Below are 20,141 nucleotides of genomic sequence, written 5' to 3'. Positions count from 1 at the left end.
AAGTACACATAAAAATGAAACAACCAGCAAAACCACCCTTTCTCCTGTCATTATTGAGCTTATAAAATATTTGTAATATTTTTGTTGCAAAACTTCATGAAGCACTTCCTTTCCCACTCTTCAGATACTGTGAAAACTTCAAAGCAATGTGGAAGCTTCAATGGATATGAAGTAACAGCTGTGTTCTTTTAAACAGAGTTCTGAAATTAATTAAGCTGAAATACTGCAGAAGATGCTACAATAGGAAAAAGCTGATGAACTTATAACTGCATTTCAACTGGGAACACTGTGGGAGAGTTGTGGGGTTTTTTTTCATACAGCAGCCAATGCTTATGGGCATTTAGAAGACTGTTAAAAGTAATTGGAAGAAGTAAGCAGGCCACAACTGTACACATCTGTGAAAGGTGAACACTGAGATAAGCAGCTTAGGTGTGTTGATAAACCTGCTCGAAAGTGGGTTTGCTTCACATATAGCTTTTTTTCTGAGTCGGTTTTATTTTCTGTGTGCTGAAGCCTTACACTCTGATTAGAAACCAACTTCTAATTGTGCTGAACATACTTTGAACAGGAGCATTTAATATGCACCATTCTCCCCTTACTATATTTAGCAGCTCTAGATGATAAAGTTCATTTTCTACCACTTTACCACCTGTAGGGTAGTGACAGTAATGGCGCAAACAAGGAGAACAAATGCCTGGCTGAAACAGGTATTAATGAAACAGCAGACAGTTCTCTGCTGCAGAAAGGTGCAAGTGTGAACACCAGCTCTCCAGACTAAAAACTGCCCCCTGTATCTGCAAATGATTAGCTGCACTGAAGTGAATAGGATATACATGCAGTTTTCTTTATGTGTGGTTCAGTATTTCCCACATGCAGTTCAAACTTACTGTACCTAAGAAGTCCCTTAGACCTAAACCACAGTTTCACACTTTACCAGATTAAATTTAATTAAACACAAAACACAAGTAGAAGAAACCAGAACATAGATGCTTGTTGTATTATGAAGGCTACATGCAGCATGTATGCTCACTTTGATGAGAAAATTTGCATTTTTCAAGCTTTTGTTTTCATTTTTTAAAAATCTTGAGTGATTTATTACTTATTTTTCAGTGAAGGGGGTTGGGGGCTATATTTCCAATACTTGTCTTGACAGATTAAAATAAATGTGTTTCTTTTAGAAAGATTACACTATCCCAGTGGTACAGATTTTCATGTGTAGATTATCTGCACTGTAAAATACAATCACTTCAAATTGTAAATGAAAATAAAATAGACAGTTATATCAACCTGTGCCAGACCTGCACATGAGAACATCTGTATAACTGTCCAGCTATGTTTCAGTGAGTACTTTATCCAACTTCCAGACATCACAATGCTCAAAGCATCATTTATTAACATACTATATAAACATTCTAATAACCTTTTTCCTTCTTGAAGCAAATCAGGTAACACGAGAACAGAATCTCTGATCTGAAAGCTTCAATTTTTTAAAATCTGGAATTAATCCTGACCTGAATGTTAACATTTTTGTCCACCATCCTCTTCATACAAGAAAAGATTCACTGTTTTCCTACAAAGAATCACTCTTTATGAGTAATCCAGTAACAGCAACATGGATGTTGGTGTTCAAAAGAAACATTCCAAACAGGTACGCAAGTTCTCGTATTTCTGTCTGGTAACTACGGTGAACGCTGTCCTTTCAGACAACAAGGAGAAAAGAGCTCGCTCCTCTTTAGAAGACACAAAGCCTAAGATTCTCACACAAAACCTGGGAGAAAAAGACAAACTGAAAAATTAATGTTAAAAATACAAAGCCTGCAGCACTATGAGCACTTAATGCAAGTGTTGCATTGGTCTGCAAAAGTATGTCCACTCACATGGCGTTGCACATTGCAAGCATGGCAAGGTAAACTTGCTCCATACACAAATCTCAAATCATGGCAAAGTGTTGCAGATTCTCTGATATAACAATGTTTTTTGGAAGGCCGCAGATGCAAATGTTACCTTAGTCCTCAATGTTTGACTATTCCTTAGGGGTTTGTTGTTTTTTTTAAAAAAAAAGTACTTCCATGCTCTAATATTCCAGAAAATCATAAAAGAAAACTTACTTATAACTTGTAAAAACATGAAGTACTTTAAGCACAGCATAACAAATTCATAAGAAAGACCACATCAGTCATAGCTGAACGTGAAAATAAACTTTTTGTCTTCGTTTTTAAGGTTTGCTTCATTATTCTGTGAGTTGATAACAAAAGTAAGCTTTAGTATACTGAGTAAAATTTGGCAACGGTGAGGAACCACTTGTGTACTTGTTCCTCTTACCTTACAATTCTTTCCTCCTACAGGCTGAGTTAATTAAAGCCAAAACATTTCTAAAACATGCACAATGGATACATTTTAAGTTTATGATGAAGGAAACTGGTAGAGTGTTTATAATGTGTGATGACCTAAAAAGCTGCTGTTCAATAATGAATGAGGCTCTGTAACTTGGCCTTGGTGCTACCAGATCTGCAGACTACCACTGCAATGTTAATAAGGTATCAGCTTATACTTTTTTTTTAAACCCCTAGTGGTAATTAAAACAACCTCTGATTTAGAGTTTAATTAAGAAACAACATAATGGGATAATAAAAATACTATATGAAAAGCTTAACATTTTCAGTCTGAATATCTCAAGTCAACTAGCAGACTGTACTGCATGTCTTTTAAAGGAGCACTGCCACCCCTTATTACTGGCTTCCCACATATTTTTTTAGAAAAATCCCTTTCCTGGATGCAGAAGGGGGGAGTAACTGATTTTTTTAAAAACCTCTTGAAGCAAGGAAATGAAAATAATCCAAAAGTTTGATGGTGGGTTTGGTTCCAGTTTGTTGTTTTAAATTTTCTTAACAAATGTGACTGAATATCTGGCAGGTCTAAAAAACTAAGTTGTTGGACTAAGTCACATGGTATGTAAATGTCATCCAGTATTTTAACATGAAAACCCTCACGGGTCATCTTCTGTACAAAAATCTTGCTCCCTTTTGCTCTGCAGTGTCATTGCCCACTTCCACTGTATACACTGCAGCACTGTGGTGCTGCATGAGTACTCCAAATTATTGCTGGGTCAATCAGCACAAATATATATCTGTATGTTTTATGGAATTTGCCCCAAACAAGGAATCAACATAGTAACGTCTTTATCACAGTAACAGTAATGACATTTTTTTTGCACCTACTCAACATTTTCTTCGAAATCACAACAAATAATTTCCTGGTTTTTCTTGTCACAGCAGCAGAATACAATCAGCCTCTGTGGTTTCATTAGTGCTAATGCAGAACTTGAATGTATGTCTACTTTACTAATTACATTAACCAATTGCTCACTGAAGTGATCTCTGTGGGTCCTGATACAAAATCATGCAGGGAGAATCCCAAAATAAAGCAGAGGGGAATTCCCAGTAGCTTCCTCTTAGACTAATTCAATGCAGAACTGGGGAAATTGATTACTTATTGAATCATGGCTCAGCTTGCTACACAAAGCCGAATTTCAGCATTTTCAATTCATATATTTCAGTATTTTCAACAGTTCACATCTGTGTTGGACAAGTAAGTTGAAATGGCCAGAGATTCAGGGCAAGATATATCAAGCTAGAACAAGGGAGGCAATCTCACACAAGAAAATGTCATCTTTTCAAAGTTAACGTTATTTTATAAGAAGGCCACAACCGAACCTGACAACTGAGACACCACTTAGGAAATCGTCACCTAAATTTAAACTGATAAGTAGGTTAAAAAGCAAAAACACAAATAAAGGAATACTGAAAATTCAGGACAATAATTTACAATTACTTTCTGTGAAACTCCTATCTCCAATGTTGTCTTCGTCCCGCTTTGCCTGAAGGACAGAAGTAATGAGAAGTACAGAGCTCTAATTTTCAAGTGCAAGAGTATTTCAGTGTGTTCTACCCCAAAGCAGTGCATTCCGGAGTATTTTCAGGCAATATTGTAGAAGTAATCTGTATGCTCTCCATTCCACCCTGAAAACAGCTGGCTGGAGGTCCATCAGCATATAAATTAAGAAGTAACACAGGTCTTCTTTCATTTGCAATGAGTGAAGGACCAACAAAAAAGTATAAGCACAAAGCTCCAGAACTTAATCATCTTACAGGACAAGAGAAAAAACAAGTAATTACATATTTATCCCCTGCTTTTCCAAGCTATCTGTCCTCAATGCAATGTAAAAACTGTACAAACAATGGCAAGTTATCTTTTTTTCCCCCACTAAGTGCTGCCCAGTTTGTGAGGTCACACTGTATGCCTACTGTAGTGGTAATTTTTTTCTGCAAACACATCATCACAAGAACTCACTAATTTCCAGTGAAATCTGAACTCACAAGCAAAATATTAAGTTCTCATTGAGACACAAGCTCAGCTAACACCACCAACACCACAGTCTTTAGTCATAAACTGTGGTCCCACCCACAACAGAAAAACTACACTTTTCAAACCCATATATGTAAATAAAAATTCACAGCCACTGTGGATATCAGGTTTTATTCTCACTGACGTGTAGGCTTCTTCCAAGGCCACAGAAGCAGCCTCCATGGATACAATGGTTTGCACAGAGAGCACATGGTCTCTTTCCCTATCCACCTTTTACCTCCTTTTCTTTCTCTTTTTGTCTGACCTGAAGCTAGTGTAATACAAACATTGAGTCTATTTGCCTTTTAACTAATAAGATACCATGTGCCAAACCACTATTATAGGTAAATTGTTGGGGGTTTTCACTTTTTTTTGTTGTTGGACAGAAGGCAGGAAGAGAGAAGGAAATGTGCTTGGTTTTTTGTATTTACAACTGTTGAAAACCAGAAAACACAGGAGAAATCACAAACTCCATAACCACAAGAAAACAATCTATATTGCAAGTAATTTTGAAATGTGAGAAGGAGTATCAGCCTACTGCTTCCTTACCTTTAAAACATCAAAGATGCAGCCGGTCAGCCAGTTATTAAAAGACTTTTGAGACAGTAATGTTCTCTGCAAAATAGCACACAGATTATTTTAAGTGTCACTACAGTTTAACTGTTGCCACTAGGGAAAGCAGAAACATTTTGTTCCAGTTTGTTCCTCTAGTGTGGTTTTGCTGAAAAAAACACCTGTATTTTATTTCTAGTATAACCTACTACAGAAAACATAGCTTAACCTTTTCTCCCCCATCTCCCACTCATGCTTCACTTATTTAAAAAAGCTCAATTTTCTTGACTTGGGTCTTGCTGCACTTTTCCCCTCTCCTTAGACCCATCTGGAGCTGTAAAGATGTCCCTTCTTCCATTAAAGCCTTTTATTTTATAGTACTTATCTATTTTTAAGACTTAGATGTTTCAGTCAATATGAGGCATTACAGTAGAAAATAATTGTAGTGATCTGTTCTTCTGTGTTGCTTAATGAAGTAAAAAGGAAAGTTGCATGGCAGTTTGGCAGTCTTACTGGCTGTGAAGTGTCATTAAGTAAGAGATGGCAAGTTTTATCACGCACCTCTGACTACTAAATTCACAAAACAAACAGAAGGTTTACCATGGGAGGCAGAGAGAGATCAGGCAATATCCTCAAGTCACTCTTCCAGTAAAACAGCGTGTGGTTACTAAAATTGCTATGGGAACATGGGAGTTCATCAGAAACATACAGTTCTAGGTGAAAATGTTCCTTAACCTTTTACATTGCCACTACTACAAAATAAAACAAGGTGCAGAAAATCTGGTGCTTGTATACTAGGAAAAAACTAAAACACTACATTAAAAACAGTGTCATGCTAAAATGTTTTATGCAGTCTTTGCTGTTAAGCTGTAGTATTTGATTACAAAAAGAAAGTCTCCACATGCATCCTCCAGTAGTGCACTTCACTTGATTTTAACACATGCTTTAATTGCAGCTGAAGAGGCCACAGTGAAGGGGTAAATAAGAGACAACTGTTTTATTTGGAGCCAGTGCTGCATGCAATTATTTTGCTCAATGGACTACTCATAGGATTTTGGAGGGAAGTTGTATTTGGGTATCTCCACTGGGCACAAAATTTCTGCTCTGAGTTCCCTCGATGTTTTATGGTCCCTCCATAATCAAAGTGTATTAAAAAAAAAAAAACAAACAAAAAACAACAACAAAAAAAAGTCCTTCAGCCAAAAAAACCTGCTAAATTCACCAGAACTGCCACGTTATTCATAGTTTCTCTAAATCACATATCCTGTTCCCAAATATTCGCAGTTTGTGAAACAAGGGCTTACTCCCTCTAAACACCAATTAATAAGTATCTTTCAGGACACAGTGAAACAGTATTCCTCCAACACTGCTACTACAGCACCTTCACAAATACATTTGGATTTTATATTGTTGCACTAAGGAAGCTCTTCAGTGCTTTCTGCAAAAGGGCCAAAATGTGGTCTGGAAATGAATATAAATGCCAATTATTAAAACCAATATTCCAAACAAAGAATTCAGGTTACCCAGGTTATCTGAATTATCAAACCTGGCTTCTCAAAATACAAATGAAGCCTTCTAAACTAAATGTAACACCAGAAAGGAAAACAAACAAACAAACAAACAAACAAAAAACCCCAAGACTTTTAATTATCCATGTAGCATATTTCTTTCTGGTTCCTCTCATTTACCCCATTAGGACAACAGTCATTTAAAGTGACAGCAGACGGCATTTGAAATTTTTATGACTTTTCCAATGTCATGGGTATCATGGACATGATTTAATAAACCAGCCCAGTTGGGCTGATGAAGCACAAGGAATGAATTAGTCTCTTGCTCCTTAAAAAAAAATAAAATAAATTCATCAAGAAAAAATAAATAACTTGCACAAGCTTTTTGCTTACAACATGCAAGCTATCTATTGGATTATTTTCTTTTAAAAATTACTAGCAGAAATACAGAGAACTGATTACACTGGTGACTGAATGTATCTGGAATATGGTAAGTATGAAATTTGGCCACAGAGCCTTGGCAAACATGAAAATAACCAAACCAAGAATATAAGGCTAATAATAATGCAGAAAGATTCCCATTACATAGGGAATCTTTCTTCATAAGAAATATTTTCTATAACCTTGATATCCTGATGACAGTGTATATAATAAATTATTCAAACAATAATGAGTATGTTTGGCATCCAAAGACTTGAAAGACAGGATTATGTATTTGGTTAAAACTACTCTAAAAATTATGCCTTGTTGTCAGAAAGCACCAGAACTCCTACGCCACAAGTAGCTCTAAAACATCTCCTGCCTGTATGCCACACTGATGTAGGCACAAATGGCTTCTGTGAAAGCAGCTCTTGGAGAAAGCAAGGCAACACACCCCAGAAATTCTAGGACTAGCTCAGCTCCATCCTCTATCCACCTCTTCCACCTCCAGATTCTCTGCTTCTATAAAACCTTATTTTACAAAATATAGCCATACTGAGATGTATATCTTACATTTCACTTACACTGTTTTTAATTATGCCATAAACATCGTAATTGTCAAAACCCACTCATCCACTCACCCACCAGTCTGATGTGTGTGTCATATTTGTATTGCCAAAAGTAAGACATCAAGAAGTAAGCTGCAATAATACAGTCCAGACCTGCACAATGGCTACAGAACAAAACTAAAAGACAATAAAAGAATGTGTGGATTTCTCACTTTGAAGTATTGGCTGTGTCTCAGACACACTTATTTATTATTTCAAAGTATATGACAGTGTAAGAACAGTTCAGATTGCATCAACTGTTCCAACACACACTCCAAACACCCTTGTCCCCCTCTATTCACAAGAACTAGAATTAAGAAGTCATCCTGCTTCCCAGCAGAAAGTACTTAGGTTATATGCCTGAACTTACGGTCAATGCGTGGCAAGACCTTTTGCTAATATTCTACCTCTGTGTGCATTAGTCTGTTTCAGATTAAAGAATTGAGATTTTTTTTTTTTCTTGTAAAGCTTTTAACAATCTACACATAGAAATCATACTGGAAACAGTATGTCAGAATTCCAACAGACTTTATTCACAAACGCATTCTTCTCAAAATGTAATTCCTCTCCTAATCCACAACTGCCTGCTACTGTTTAAGTTGTACACCTAAAAGGTCTATTTTGTCTTTGAGAGCACCGACAGAGAGGAAAAGAAAAAAATACCCAGATCCCTACTCCACTGCAAAGACTGTTTAATTATGATAAAGAAAGGGTTAATTATGCATTCCTAATTTTTTTCAGGAGTTTAATTTAAGTATTGAATCGATAAAATTGACAAGACCTGAAGGGGAGGGGGGCACATATTAGAAGCAAGAGGTAGAACATTTCTGTGCTTGGTACTTTTTCCTTTAAACAAAACATAATTTTTAGATTACATAAGTGAGAAAGGCAAAAGTGTTATTATTCCTGCTATGCTCTGTAATGAGCACAACATCACCTGCAGGTTAGGATGCAGTTTCATGTGAAATTTTAGTAGTACCTTCCACTGGCAGAATACCACTGTTAAAAGAAGATAAAAGTGTCCCAGAAAAACCCTGCCTTTGGGCTTAGCCTGACAGTAATTAATACGTTACATTTTATCTATAAACTTTTTCAATTTATTAAATATAGCGATATCACATTTTAAAACCATATTTCTGTTCCTTACACTTCATGAAACTAAATGTGAATTCGGTCTAATAACTGGCTTGTACATTTTGGTTTTACAGACCATCTTCTAATCGGTTTAAAAAACCACGCTACGTACACAAGACAGCCTCAGAAATGCAGCCATCCGCCACTCCACTTTCCCTAGCAAGCTGTCTGGCTTCTCCATCTTCATTCACCATTCTCACATTAGTGTTTGCAGTGGACTGAAAGAAGGTAAGTGCTTTGACTATACCTTGAAGGGAAAGCACGTCACCACAACCCCTTACATCTGACTTGCTTGGGGAGGCACTGCAAACATACAGGCGCAGTCCCTGGTGCCACAGGACGGAGCATGTTGAAGTACTGGGGACTGTGCATCCAAACGACGGCTTAGCACACCAACCTGCTGCCTGTACATCTGTTTACAAAGCAGCACTGAGCCAGCAATGGCCCACAGGTTTATGGTCAATCCTGTGTCACACTGCAACTTGGGTGTAGGTGTAACTAGGTACACAGCCTGACCCACTGAAGGTAAGACAACACGCAGTTTTAGCAGTGTATTAAAACAAAGAATATTGCTGTTTGTTACTTCTGAACAGGAGGGGCAAAGCTACACAGAAGTCAGATCTTCCACAGCTTTTTCTACAGAGCATTAGCACTGTATTAAAATCAGCATCTAAGGAAAGAACTGCAGAATTACAAGGCATATCAGTTACCACATTAAAATACTGGTATGAGAAAATATGAAAGGGCTAGACTAAAATCAAGAACTGCATTTAGCAATAGTCTGAAGGAACATTTTCAAATTGTGGCAAAAACCTGCTATTTTGACGTACAACAAAGATGGATCCTGGTCAAAAGGAATTGATAAATGTGTAACTTATTTAGACACAAAGCAACAACACAAAAAAAACGCACTACTGATTTCAGACCTTAGGGAAATTACTCATAAAAGTTGCCTATCACAATAGTGTACTTTCCCAATGCAGAATACTGCAGATTTTAGAGACAAATCTGCAGCAAATTGAGGTTAGCATTTAAAATACTGAAGTTTTTCAGAAATGCACTATTACTTTTAACATATAATCTTCATGTCCCACTCACCGAATGTGAAATCAGATTACAGGTTCATAGAAGTAAAAGAAAACAAAGTTTCCTTGAAACGCTACTCTGCTTATTGGTCCTAAACAAACTTAAATCACCACTATAAATCTTAAAATAAACTAAGTCAATAATCACAGAGTGACAAGAGGTCAGAATCCAGGTCCCAAACTGTTTGTTTCCTGCACTACAAATTTTTCCTAAAGTAACTGCAACCACAAATATATGCCCAAATGCTATTTTTGTAGAATATTAAATGTGGAATACTACAAAACTTGCACTCCAGGCACAAAGCTACTATTGCCTCTAGTCCTTTATCCAGTATATTGGTTTCATCTCATTTCAGTGCTCCTCATTGTGCATGTTTTACCTAATTAATATAATGCCCAGGTTATGCTAATTATAGTAATACTGGTTAACACTTGACATTGATCCCAAGTCTTCCAGGTTCTGAGCAACTCATTGTTTTCCGTTATCTAGTAGAGACTGGGTGATTTTAATGAGAATCAATTTCAGTGAAGAACTCATCTGCAATGCTATAGCGCTTTCCTACATCTCTCATTAAGTAGCATTTCTAATGAAAATTCACTTGGGCATCTTAACATAATACCCAGAATGGAAAATGTGACAAACTGACTAGAATCGTATGGTTTTTAGAAAGGGCCAAAACAAATTAGGAATCTTTCACAAAAGCTAAGTGCAACTCTTACCTAGGGAAGAGACACTTTGATTTGTGGATTTAATATTTCTGTTGCTTTCCTCCTCTAAAAGGGTGGTCCCACCTTTGACCCTCTCTGGAACCTTGGTGTTCTTGCCTACTTTTCTTGTTTAAACAAAACAGAGCAGATAAAATACAAAATTAGTCATGCCTCTATTCAGCTTTTTTCAGGACTCTGCAGAAGAGTCTAGTTACATCTTTATAGCTGAAATCTCTCCGTAACTGGAGAGAGATCATCTGGCCCAGCCATCACCACTCTCCCTGTAGCTCTGAAAGGCCAAGTATTTTGCTTCACAGAGCATTTTCAACATATAGCTTCCCTAGAAATGTCCACCTCTAACATCTTACTGAAGGACAGCACTTTCACGATGTGAAAATTTAAATCTCTTTTAAACCTTCCTGCTACAGAACCACATAAACTGTTCCTTCCAAATTTAATTTAGCCATTTTCAGTGATGTTCTCAACTTTTTCCCCTCCAATACGAAAATCTTATTTAAAATACTAATTGAAAACACTGAAATCCTTTTGATAATAATCACTATCAGCTTAGACAAGAATCTGAGTTTCAGTAGTAGTTGCCTTAATCACTTTATTCCTTTTTATCTTTTCCTCATAACTTCATCATCTTTTACTTTCTGTATTACTGCACATGTTACAACATCCTGTATTTCTGTGATTTCCTTACATCAATTTCCTACAAATCAATTACTAGTTGAGAAAACAAAGTGGTAGGCTAATTCCTGCAGTTCAAAGAAGGTTTTGCTCCTCCGCCATTCACTTCCTGCCTTGGTCAATTTCATACATTCCATGTCACTCTTGATCCTTTACCCAAAACTATCTTGGCAATTGTCTCTTAGCTGTTACTAATGTGCATAATATCTACTCTAAATGTGTTCCATATTGACATTTCCGTAATTTCCATTCCTCTCCCCCTCCTATTTTCTCTTTCATAATACATGTGAATTACTATCAGGTAACTTTCTTATAATTGCTATTTAATACCTGTATCTTTTAGTTGTCTATATTTTACTTACAAATCATATTCTTCTTTTTGTATTCTTTGGCTTATGTATGGACACAAGAGAAAATTATTTTAAAACAGATACAGTAGCATGAGATAAGCTCACCATCTGTAAAACTCTGTGTGCAAACTTTATGCATAAAGCTCTTTGCAACTTGGATCGCTTGGAGTAAAAATAATATTATTTTAAGGTTGAGCATATGAATGACACTACTAGTAACAGAAAAAAAATCTAATCAAATAGCACTTCAGACAAACATGTTCAAACACAATTACAAAAAAGAACCACTAAAACCAAAATGCTTAGTAATTTCCTGCTTTTAAAATTTGTAGGTATTCTTGAAATATTTGTCTCTCCATCTCTTGATTTCATTAACAAGAAATGCAAATGCATCAACCTTCATAAATTCCATGCAAGTCCATTTCTGCCTCCAAAAACAGTTAAGTTTTATGAGCTTACCAAAAGTCTTCCTGACCTTTGTATTGGTAGCAATAATGAAGGCACAAACATACACATACAAGACTCTCACTTTTATCCACACCTAATAAATGGATAACATTTGTCCACAAGTAAAATGTTAGTCTGAAGACTGTCTACTAATATCTGGGAAACTACTGCTATTTTGGTAAGTATAAGTCCAACAACCTTGAAAAAGAAGTGTAATGGTTAAAAACAGGGCACAGTTTCCAATTTAATTTTCTTTGCTAAGTCACACCCCTCCTCATGCTGACAACTCATAACCACCTGCAAACCACTGCCTCTTTCCTTCTGTCAGTGCAATTTTTTTGTAGGGCCCACTGGAAACTTAAGCTCTCATGATTTCTAGAAACCTCTAGGCCATCGGTTTTGTTTCATTTTCTAATTAGTTTCAGGGATCCATTTTGCAGTGTAGCTTTACAAACATATTGGCACAACTAAGACGGCGGTGAACTGCATTTGCCAGCCTTTCTTCCACCTACTAAAGAAGAAAACACACACTTGGGGTTTCGATGGCTTTAGAGGGAGAATCAATATACTTCTCAACAGCCAGCAGGAGGAGAGCATTTTGTTTTGCTTTTATTTCCACGGTTCATCTCTGCAATCACAGTTTGTTCCACTGCTTTTATGCTTGCCTTGAAGTACACTTGACAACTGTTGACATAGGCATCTAACCACATGCAAAACCACTTTGGTTAAGCAACTTTCAGGTTTAGAGTCTGCATCAGTAATTTCAGAATGAAAACATCTCCTACACTCTAACAAGAGCAACCAAGGAAACTCAGTCCCATACTGTGCTATTCCCTGTGATGCCTGTTTCAAAGGTAACATTTTCCTTCTTAGTCAAGGATTTTCTGCCCCTTTGCAGACTGGTTTCCAGGAGCTATGCAGCCAACAGACAAAAGTCACGGAATTTAAGCAAACAGATTTCATTGTCACTCGCACATCTGCAGACCCTCACTATATACATATATAAATATAAACTTTTATTTATTTATTTACAAGTTTGAATAGGGATTTTAATTACAATCCAAAAATCATTGGAAAAATCCTTTTTGGTCACCTCACCCATCCTTCTGCTAGTACAGGAGCATGCTTTATCTTCTACTCTCTGGAAATTTTTTTCCTGTTTTATATGAAGCATTCATCTGCCTAGGGGCAGATTATTAACCTTCAGAAAGTGGAGAGTACACAGCTGATTCCCTGTACTAGATTCAAGACTAGAAGAAAGCCCAGCCAAGCACTCTCTCCCAAGTGCATTATTTCAGCATCTGGACTGCTTGCTCTCCGCAGTGCCCAAGAGTATTATCTGCTTGGCATTTAATGACCTGACCTTAAATCTGAATGCTTATAATCAATTAGTGTTTGGGAAAAAAATCCAGGACTTCTATGAGAAACAATCAGCAAAAATGAAATGGTAACTTTTACACAGTTTAAGTCAATTAAACTTGTCAATTAAACTTGAAAAGGATTTTGTGGGACAAATTTAAAAAGACACTTTTCTAGCCCAAAGGGTTTCTTCTCAACATATTCCAAACTTTTTTACACTCAGTAAAGAGTATTCTTTAACCAAATAAAAACCCCATACACACACCCCAAAAAAACGCCACTGGAAAGAGTATTTTAATGGACATGTACGAATTAGGTGCAAATGATAAGGAAACGGTGACACTATGTAACTTGATCATTACTTTTTTAAAATATTATAAATTTATTTCCACAAAGTGAAAGAATAATTTTCTTTTCGGAAGCTGTGAGGTAATAATGAAGATACTAACATATTTTGTACATGTACAATGGCAGATTAATTTTGCACCTGCTGGTAAAGCATCACATTACTGGATATTGTTTCCAGTGGCAATAATAACCTACAGTTTTCCTAAAATTCACACTCTCCCTACCCTGTAACTTCTGTGAAAGAATTAAACAGATGCCAATTCCACATAACTCTGAAAATGGGAAATGCTTATTTTTATATAAAGACACATACTAAAGTAATAGGACTTTGATTTCGAGCTGCAAAGCTCTTTTTACAGTTTTATAGGCTGACTCATGTTTGGTCCACAATTCTTATTTCTTTCTTTAGTTTAAAAAAAAAAAAAAAAAAGCTAACGCTGAAAGCACATTACTGAAGTGCTTCAGAAAACACTGGGAAAAACAGAATGCTGATTTTTCTCCATTGTCTGAAGCCACATCATTATAAAAAGCCAGAAGTCTGTCAAATTTTCAAGTTTTGAGCATCTTTATAAATACTCACATTAACAAAAATATTCAAGTTACTTCAACAAATTCAAAGCTGGGTTATGTTGGATTTGAATGTTTTGAAAACAAACTATTTTATTGCAAAGAAGGGAAGAAAGGGTTTAGAACAATGCTTCTGTCTATCCATAAAGAACAGATATACTAGACGCCTTTTTTGAGGGTTTTGTTGTTGTTGTTATATCCTTCCTCTGTCTTACTATTTCCACACATCTTTGAAAGATCTGCTCTTGGTCTGTGGTTTACCCCTTGATCGCAGTCAAGGTCTTCCCCTCAAAAAGCAGTAAACACAAGTGTACTCTGTCCTAGGCAGGCATCGCAGGCCTCAGTCTTAGAAGTCAAAGGTGGCTCCAAGCTCTTTGTGACTCCCTCAAGGCCACAGAAGCATACAATTGCTATTTGAAATGGTAATGTGGATTTTAAAGCACCACTAAAAAATTAAATTCAAATTATGCTACACTTGAATTTTCAAGAGCTTTTCAGAATGACTTTTCAGATACCAGGTTGAGAACAAAGCACTGCATCATGTGGCATAATGCTTCTCACAGTGCATTTCTTCCATGCATGTTAAACATCCTCATCCTTACCCCAAAAAATCTCTGTAGGTTCACGTCAGCTTCAGTTAACTCTCAATGACCAACACTTCCTTGCTGCTCTATTGCTGTTAATTGCCTTTACTGCCTCCATTGGACTCTATGATCTTTAGGGTTTTTTTCCAACCTGAATGATTCTATGATTCTATGCACTTCTGCTCTTTGTTATACTGTTCTCAGACCACACTGTGCCAGCTTACCTGAGTCTGCCTGGCTACAGTACCCTTGGCAAAACAATTCACTCCAAAAGAGAAGCTCCTCGCTGCTGCAACAAGCAGTTCTCCTGAAAAGGTTTAGCATTAAACATTTCCTCCTGTATGTGTCTCAATATATCTGCATTTGGAAAGAAATCAAATAATTCCAATTTCAGTACTAAAAAAAGGCTATTCTTTATCTCATCTGTATTATCTACAAACCATTTTGTTCCTCATTAGAAAGACTTTAATTTTCACTCAACACGATACACATTTAGAAAGAGGAAACTAAAATGCTCACTCAAGAACTTGTTAAATGTTAGCCACAACAGACAGAATACACTGCCATCCAGGAACTCTAAAACTGTCTGAACACTACCTAAACATCTTTCTTGCATTTATATCATTCCATGCTGTCCCTTTAGGAGCAGACAATACCCTACAGCACAGCACACAAAGGGCTTTAAGGCCTGAATAAAACAGGAAACCAACCTAATACAGAATTATAATACGGTATTATTCAATCAACTTGTTGTTCAAAAAGAAAAGCAACAGAAGCAACAATGAAGAAAACAAGATACCAATATGGTGGCAGCACTTGAAAGCCTGTATTAGAACTCCTTAGACACAGCATCAACACCAGGAATTCCATCTCACTTCGATGGCAACAATGCTGTTTGAGGAATTTCAAAGGTATTTTGGAATCTGTTGCATTTCTTTGATAGGAGTATAATGTACTTGTTCCTATGAAGATGGGATGATGGCAAGGAAGAAGGAACGGGAATATGAAAAGGCAAAGCGATCTAGAAATGACAACAAGAAAAAACAGCTCAGGAATTCTGCTTCTCTGCTGTCTCAAGGACTGTCCTGGATCTACAGACATCTTTCTTCCTACCTCTAAATTGCATCTTCAAATGAACATTCTCTTCCCGAGTACTCTCAAGACCTTCTAATAAAACACACTTCCTTTCCACTAATGACTTCAGGTACTCGCAGTCAGTATTTGTAATGCTTATGCACTTGTTCTTGAGCAAAGATATGCATTTGTTTTCAAGTGTGTATAGTTAGACTTTGAAATTCATTTACTTAGGATTCAAATGAGGAGAAGAGGAAAGACAACATGAATCTGAACTCTTCTGTGCAGTTAATCAGCCCTATACTCAGTTCTAGACTGCAAAACCCTCCAGGACCACTAAGTATGATGGCACTTCTAAGCAACCAGTGTGCAGCCCCCTAAGGTCCACTGCCAGTGCTTCTCCAGAGAGCCTAGGCCAGTAACTCTCCTATGCTGACACAGCGGGTAACAAATTTCTCCATCTCATAAAGAAGCCAAGTGCACCCTTCAGTGCTGAAGTACTTAAAGAAACGTACACTGAGCAGAGCTGCCTACAGATCTGGCCCTTGCCAATTCGTTTTGCTGTCAAACTCCCAATCTTGTACCATGACATTCCCAAGTATAAGCTCCTTGTTTCTGTTGATGCTGGAAAACGGGACAGGGAAGTGACCTAGCATTTTTAGCCCTCCTTAAAACTCTGCTGCATGCTTCTATGCACCAGAAGTAATCCAAAAAGCCTCAAATCAGGCATGACTGAAAAACTCAGTGCCTAATCCTGATGCTGTTGACCAAGGAAGCATTTACAAACACCACTTACAAAGCAATTCTTGTAATATTTTGATTACATGCACAGCAGAAATTGTCATCCCCTTACACTGCAACAGCTATAAACTCACCAAGAAAGCACCACAGTGCAATTTTCACTTCCATTTGACCCACTGGTTTGGTTCCATCTCATGGGCTGCCTGGACCACTTAGTTACTCTGACTATCTAAATGAGAGTACATAAATGTTGCTCAAGGGGTCAGAAAAAGCAGCAGCTTCTCCTTACACATACATTTCAAGCCAGACAAGCATTTTCATTAGCTTTGGCTCTATTTTTGGTTTTGTATTGCCCTTTCATTACTACAAGGCTTCAAAATGTATCCTCAGTAACAGGATCTGTCTTGACATGGAAAAAAAATAATATTTTCCTTTCCCCCTTGAAATCTTTTCCTATTACTGCCTTGCCAGTGAGTGTGCATTCCTAGAAACACGTATTTGTAATTTCATTAGTAGTGATTTTATACAATCATACCAAACAAGATTTGTTCAAGGGCTGTAGGGCACACTGTGGGTTGTGGATTTCCTGTGAAAGAGGTTGCATTTCATGTATTTTAACCAGTGGAAAAGGTCGCTTGTCATAGAGCTTTTAAAGTTGCTAAATATTCATACAAAGCCAAGTGCCATGAGTTTAGATGCCACACAGTTCCAGATACCAGACTCCTGTAATTTGTAAACAACAGGAAACAAGATGAGTGAAAATTGCCGCCCTTGCATATAATTGAGGTGATGACCTACCCTCTTCTACCTGAAGCAGTACTGGAAAGGGAAAGCATTGTTACAGACAGCTGTTCAATGTCAAATGCACAGCGTTGATACTGTTTGATAGCATGTACTGTGTATTTATTGCCTCAAGCAGGACAGATGTTAACAACACAGGAGACACTCACTTTGTACTCTTTCAAGAATATACATACCTTCTCCAGGAAGCCAGATCTGGCAATTTCATTAGTTTGTACATTGACAAAAAAATTAGCAAAAGTAACAGGAAAGTAAGCTTAGTGATTCTGTGAAGCGGACAGAAAATACAGAACAATCCAATTGCTTTTAAATTCAAAAACATTCTATTAACCTACAAAGCAGCTTGGTTGGAAACTCATATAATCACCAAGAGGATTACTTTTCCTTGACAGTACCATTTTGTACCAAAACTCATGAAACAATGCATTAAAGAACTGACAAAGGAAAAGCAGAGCACGGGGGAGAATCACAATAATGATGATCACAAATGTAAACTGAATGCAAATGAAGCAGCGTGGGCTCCTTCTGTACTACTCTGAGCAGACCTGGTGAGATGCTTGTCACATAAAATACCTAATTAGTTTGTAATAGTCTACTACAGAGCCGCTGGCAAGGCAGGAACCAACAGGGTAACCGGATATGGTTCTCCTCACCACAGTGTTTTCTGAAGGTACATAAGACAAAAGCACAAGCAATGTGAATTGGTCTGGCAGCTGCTTCTTGCCACCCTTTCACCCCCAAACAGCCTCTTCTGATGTGTTGACGTGGTTAGGAAGAAAAGGTATGCATGTGTGTCAGTTCAATGAGATACATGACAGGTTGTGTATAAAGACAATGAAGAGGGAGGACTGGGTGCAGGATGCACAGCCCAAAGTGGTCATGTGGGACTTGACCCTGGCAAGATGCAAATGCTCTGACACAGATCGGCTTCTCTCCTTTGGGCTGCACGGTAAAAACAGTGTAATAGAATTTGTAATTTCCTAAGCCAAATTAAACAGTTTCACACATGATGTCCTCACTTTTTAGTATTATAAAAGAGACACTGTTCAAATGCTTCAAACAGTTCATTTTTGGTTTCTGTGGCTAGCCCTGCTCTTCAAAGGATTACAGAGAAAGTCTGAAAGGACAATACTGCCAAGTGCTCGTATTTTGAAGCAGAATCTCACAACTGTTCAACTTAATGCTGACAAGTATTCATGGCACCGTATAGTTAAAGCCCCTGTAAATTTACCAAAACCATCCCTCTGCCCTCAGACTCTCAGCACTGCTTCTTCTGGAAGAAAGGAAACTGCCTTATTGCATAAACGTAAGGGATAAGACCAAGTCTCCCAAGTCCTGTGCAGATACTTCGACTAGAATCCTCTACCCTCACTCAACCAGTAACTACCCCTTCCATTGCAGAAGATGGGAGTTATGACTGCTGCAGTCAAGATGCTAAAGGCAAAGCAGGCAGCTGTTCCCAGGCAGCTTCCTGTCTCGTTCCCTCCCAGGACCGGGACCTCGCTGTTAACCTCTCTAACAGGTCAGTGTATGTTTCAGCAGCAGGAGATGGCTCACATGGAGATCCTCACTCCAGCAGCAGGCTGCTGACCCTCAAGCTGATGTGGATGTTCCTCCATGCAAACATACTCGCTACTCAAATGCAGCTTTTGTGTGACTGTTCCAGAGTACATCCTCTGGTAAAGGAGTTGGAAAGGACAAAACAAGTTGGAAATTATTTTTTTTTAAGAACTGGATGGAGATTTGGCATGTGAGATAGTTAAGGAACAATGAAAGTTAATTTGCTAAATATTCTCTAAAATTTTAGAAGTTACTTAAATATTGTAAATTATCTGTCAGATTTTTAAGCCATTTTGTCCAACTTCCTTTTTGCATTTCAGAAACTTAAAAGGGCAAAAAGCATACTTGTTAAATTTAAGTTATCCTTAGCTCTTCTATTAAGACAGACACCTTCCAGCATCTATGGGCAGTCAAACAGATTTTAAAAGCCTGTAATTATACTCAGACTTGCAATGATATGCTTACAAATATGCAATGGAGTTCTATAATTTTAAATATCAATTCCAGCCTGTACAGACCAGACAGTATACATAATTTTATTGTCAGGCGCTGCCTTAGATATGTCCATGCCTTTACTGGATTTGATGTTGAAGCTGGCCTTATGTATGTCACAAAACATAACTACATTTTCAAGAAAAAACAATTAATATTCAGCATAAATAAGCAAAAGAAAAAACCTTACCAACATAAGAAGTGGAATAACTAGGTCAACTGCAACTGAAGATCAGGCAAGTGATTTGATACTGTAGGGATTTTAAAAAAAACCTAGAGACTGATTTAAATGACCTATTTCATACACATTAAGATATTAACACAGCTAAAGTTATTCAGACAACGTGACACTCAGCAAGAAAAAAAACACCCCAAATATTACGGTACTTCTAAAAATGTTCATTTAGATAACGCTCTTATCAAATTTGCCTACAAAAAAACTGCCCTACAGCAATAATTAAGCAAAATGGATTGAAAATACTATATTTTACGAATCGGAAATTAGCTACAGTGGACTTCTAGTCGACAAGACTTCTTATGAAGATAACAAAGACATATCACAGGAGAAGAGCAAGATCTGAGTGACTCGAGTTAAAATATGTCAGCCTGCAGCTCATCTTTTCAGAAGCTGCAGAGAGAACCAAAATAAATAAGACACTGGCTGACTGACTACTCCATGTCCATTATACATTCCTACTCATCTCCC

At 37.3% G+C, this 20,141-nt stretch overlaps 1 protein-coding gene across 3 annotated transcripts in view; it reads right to left on the bottom strand.

Annotated features, from left to right (window-relative positions):
• Positions 1-20,141, bottom strand: part of COMMD10 (COMM domain containing 10) — a 118,935-nt gene that overhangs the window by 63,044 nt on the left and 35,750 nt on the right. The window contains exon 6 of one of the 3 annotated variants that reach the window (XR_008819580.1): positions 19,626-19,686. The exons of 1 other annotated variant lie outside the window; for it this stretch is intronic. Coding sequence is in view for 1 of the 2 variants with exons in the window: in XM_056325437.1 (XP_056181412.1) it covers positions 4,954-5,019 (66 nt within the window). In the remaining variant the exon portion in view is untranslated. Of the gene's footprint in view, positions 1-4,953; positions 5,020-19,625; positions 19,687-20,141 lie in introns of all 3 variants that reach the window. One more of the 3 variants, XM_056325437.1, reaches the window with a different exon arrangement.

Source organism: Falco biarmicus, chromosome Z (genome assembly GCF_023638135.1).
Source record: "Falco biarmicus isolate bFalBia1 chromosome Z, bFalBia1.pri, whole genome shotgun sequence".
NCBI lineage: Eukaryota > Metazoa > Chordata > Aves > Falconiformes > Falconidae > Falco > Falco biarmicus.
This window is presented reverse-complemented; position numbering and strand designations above follow the sequence as displayed.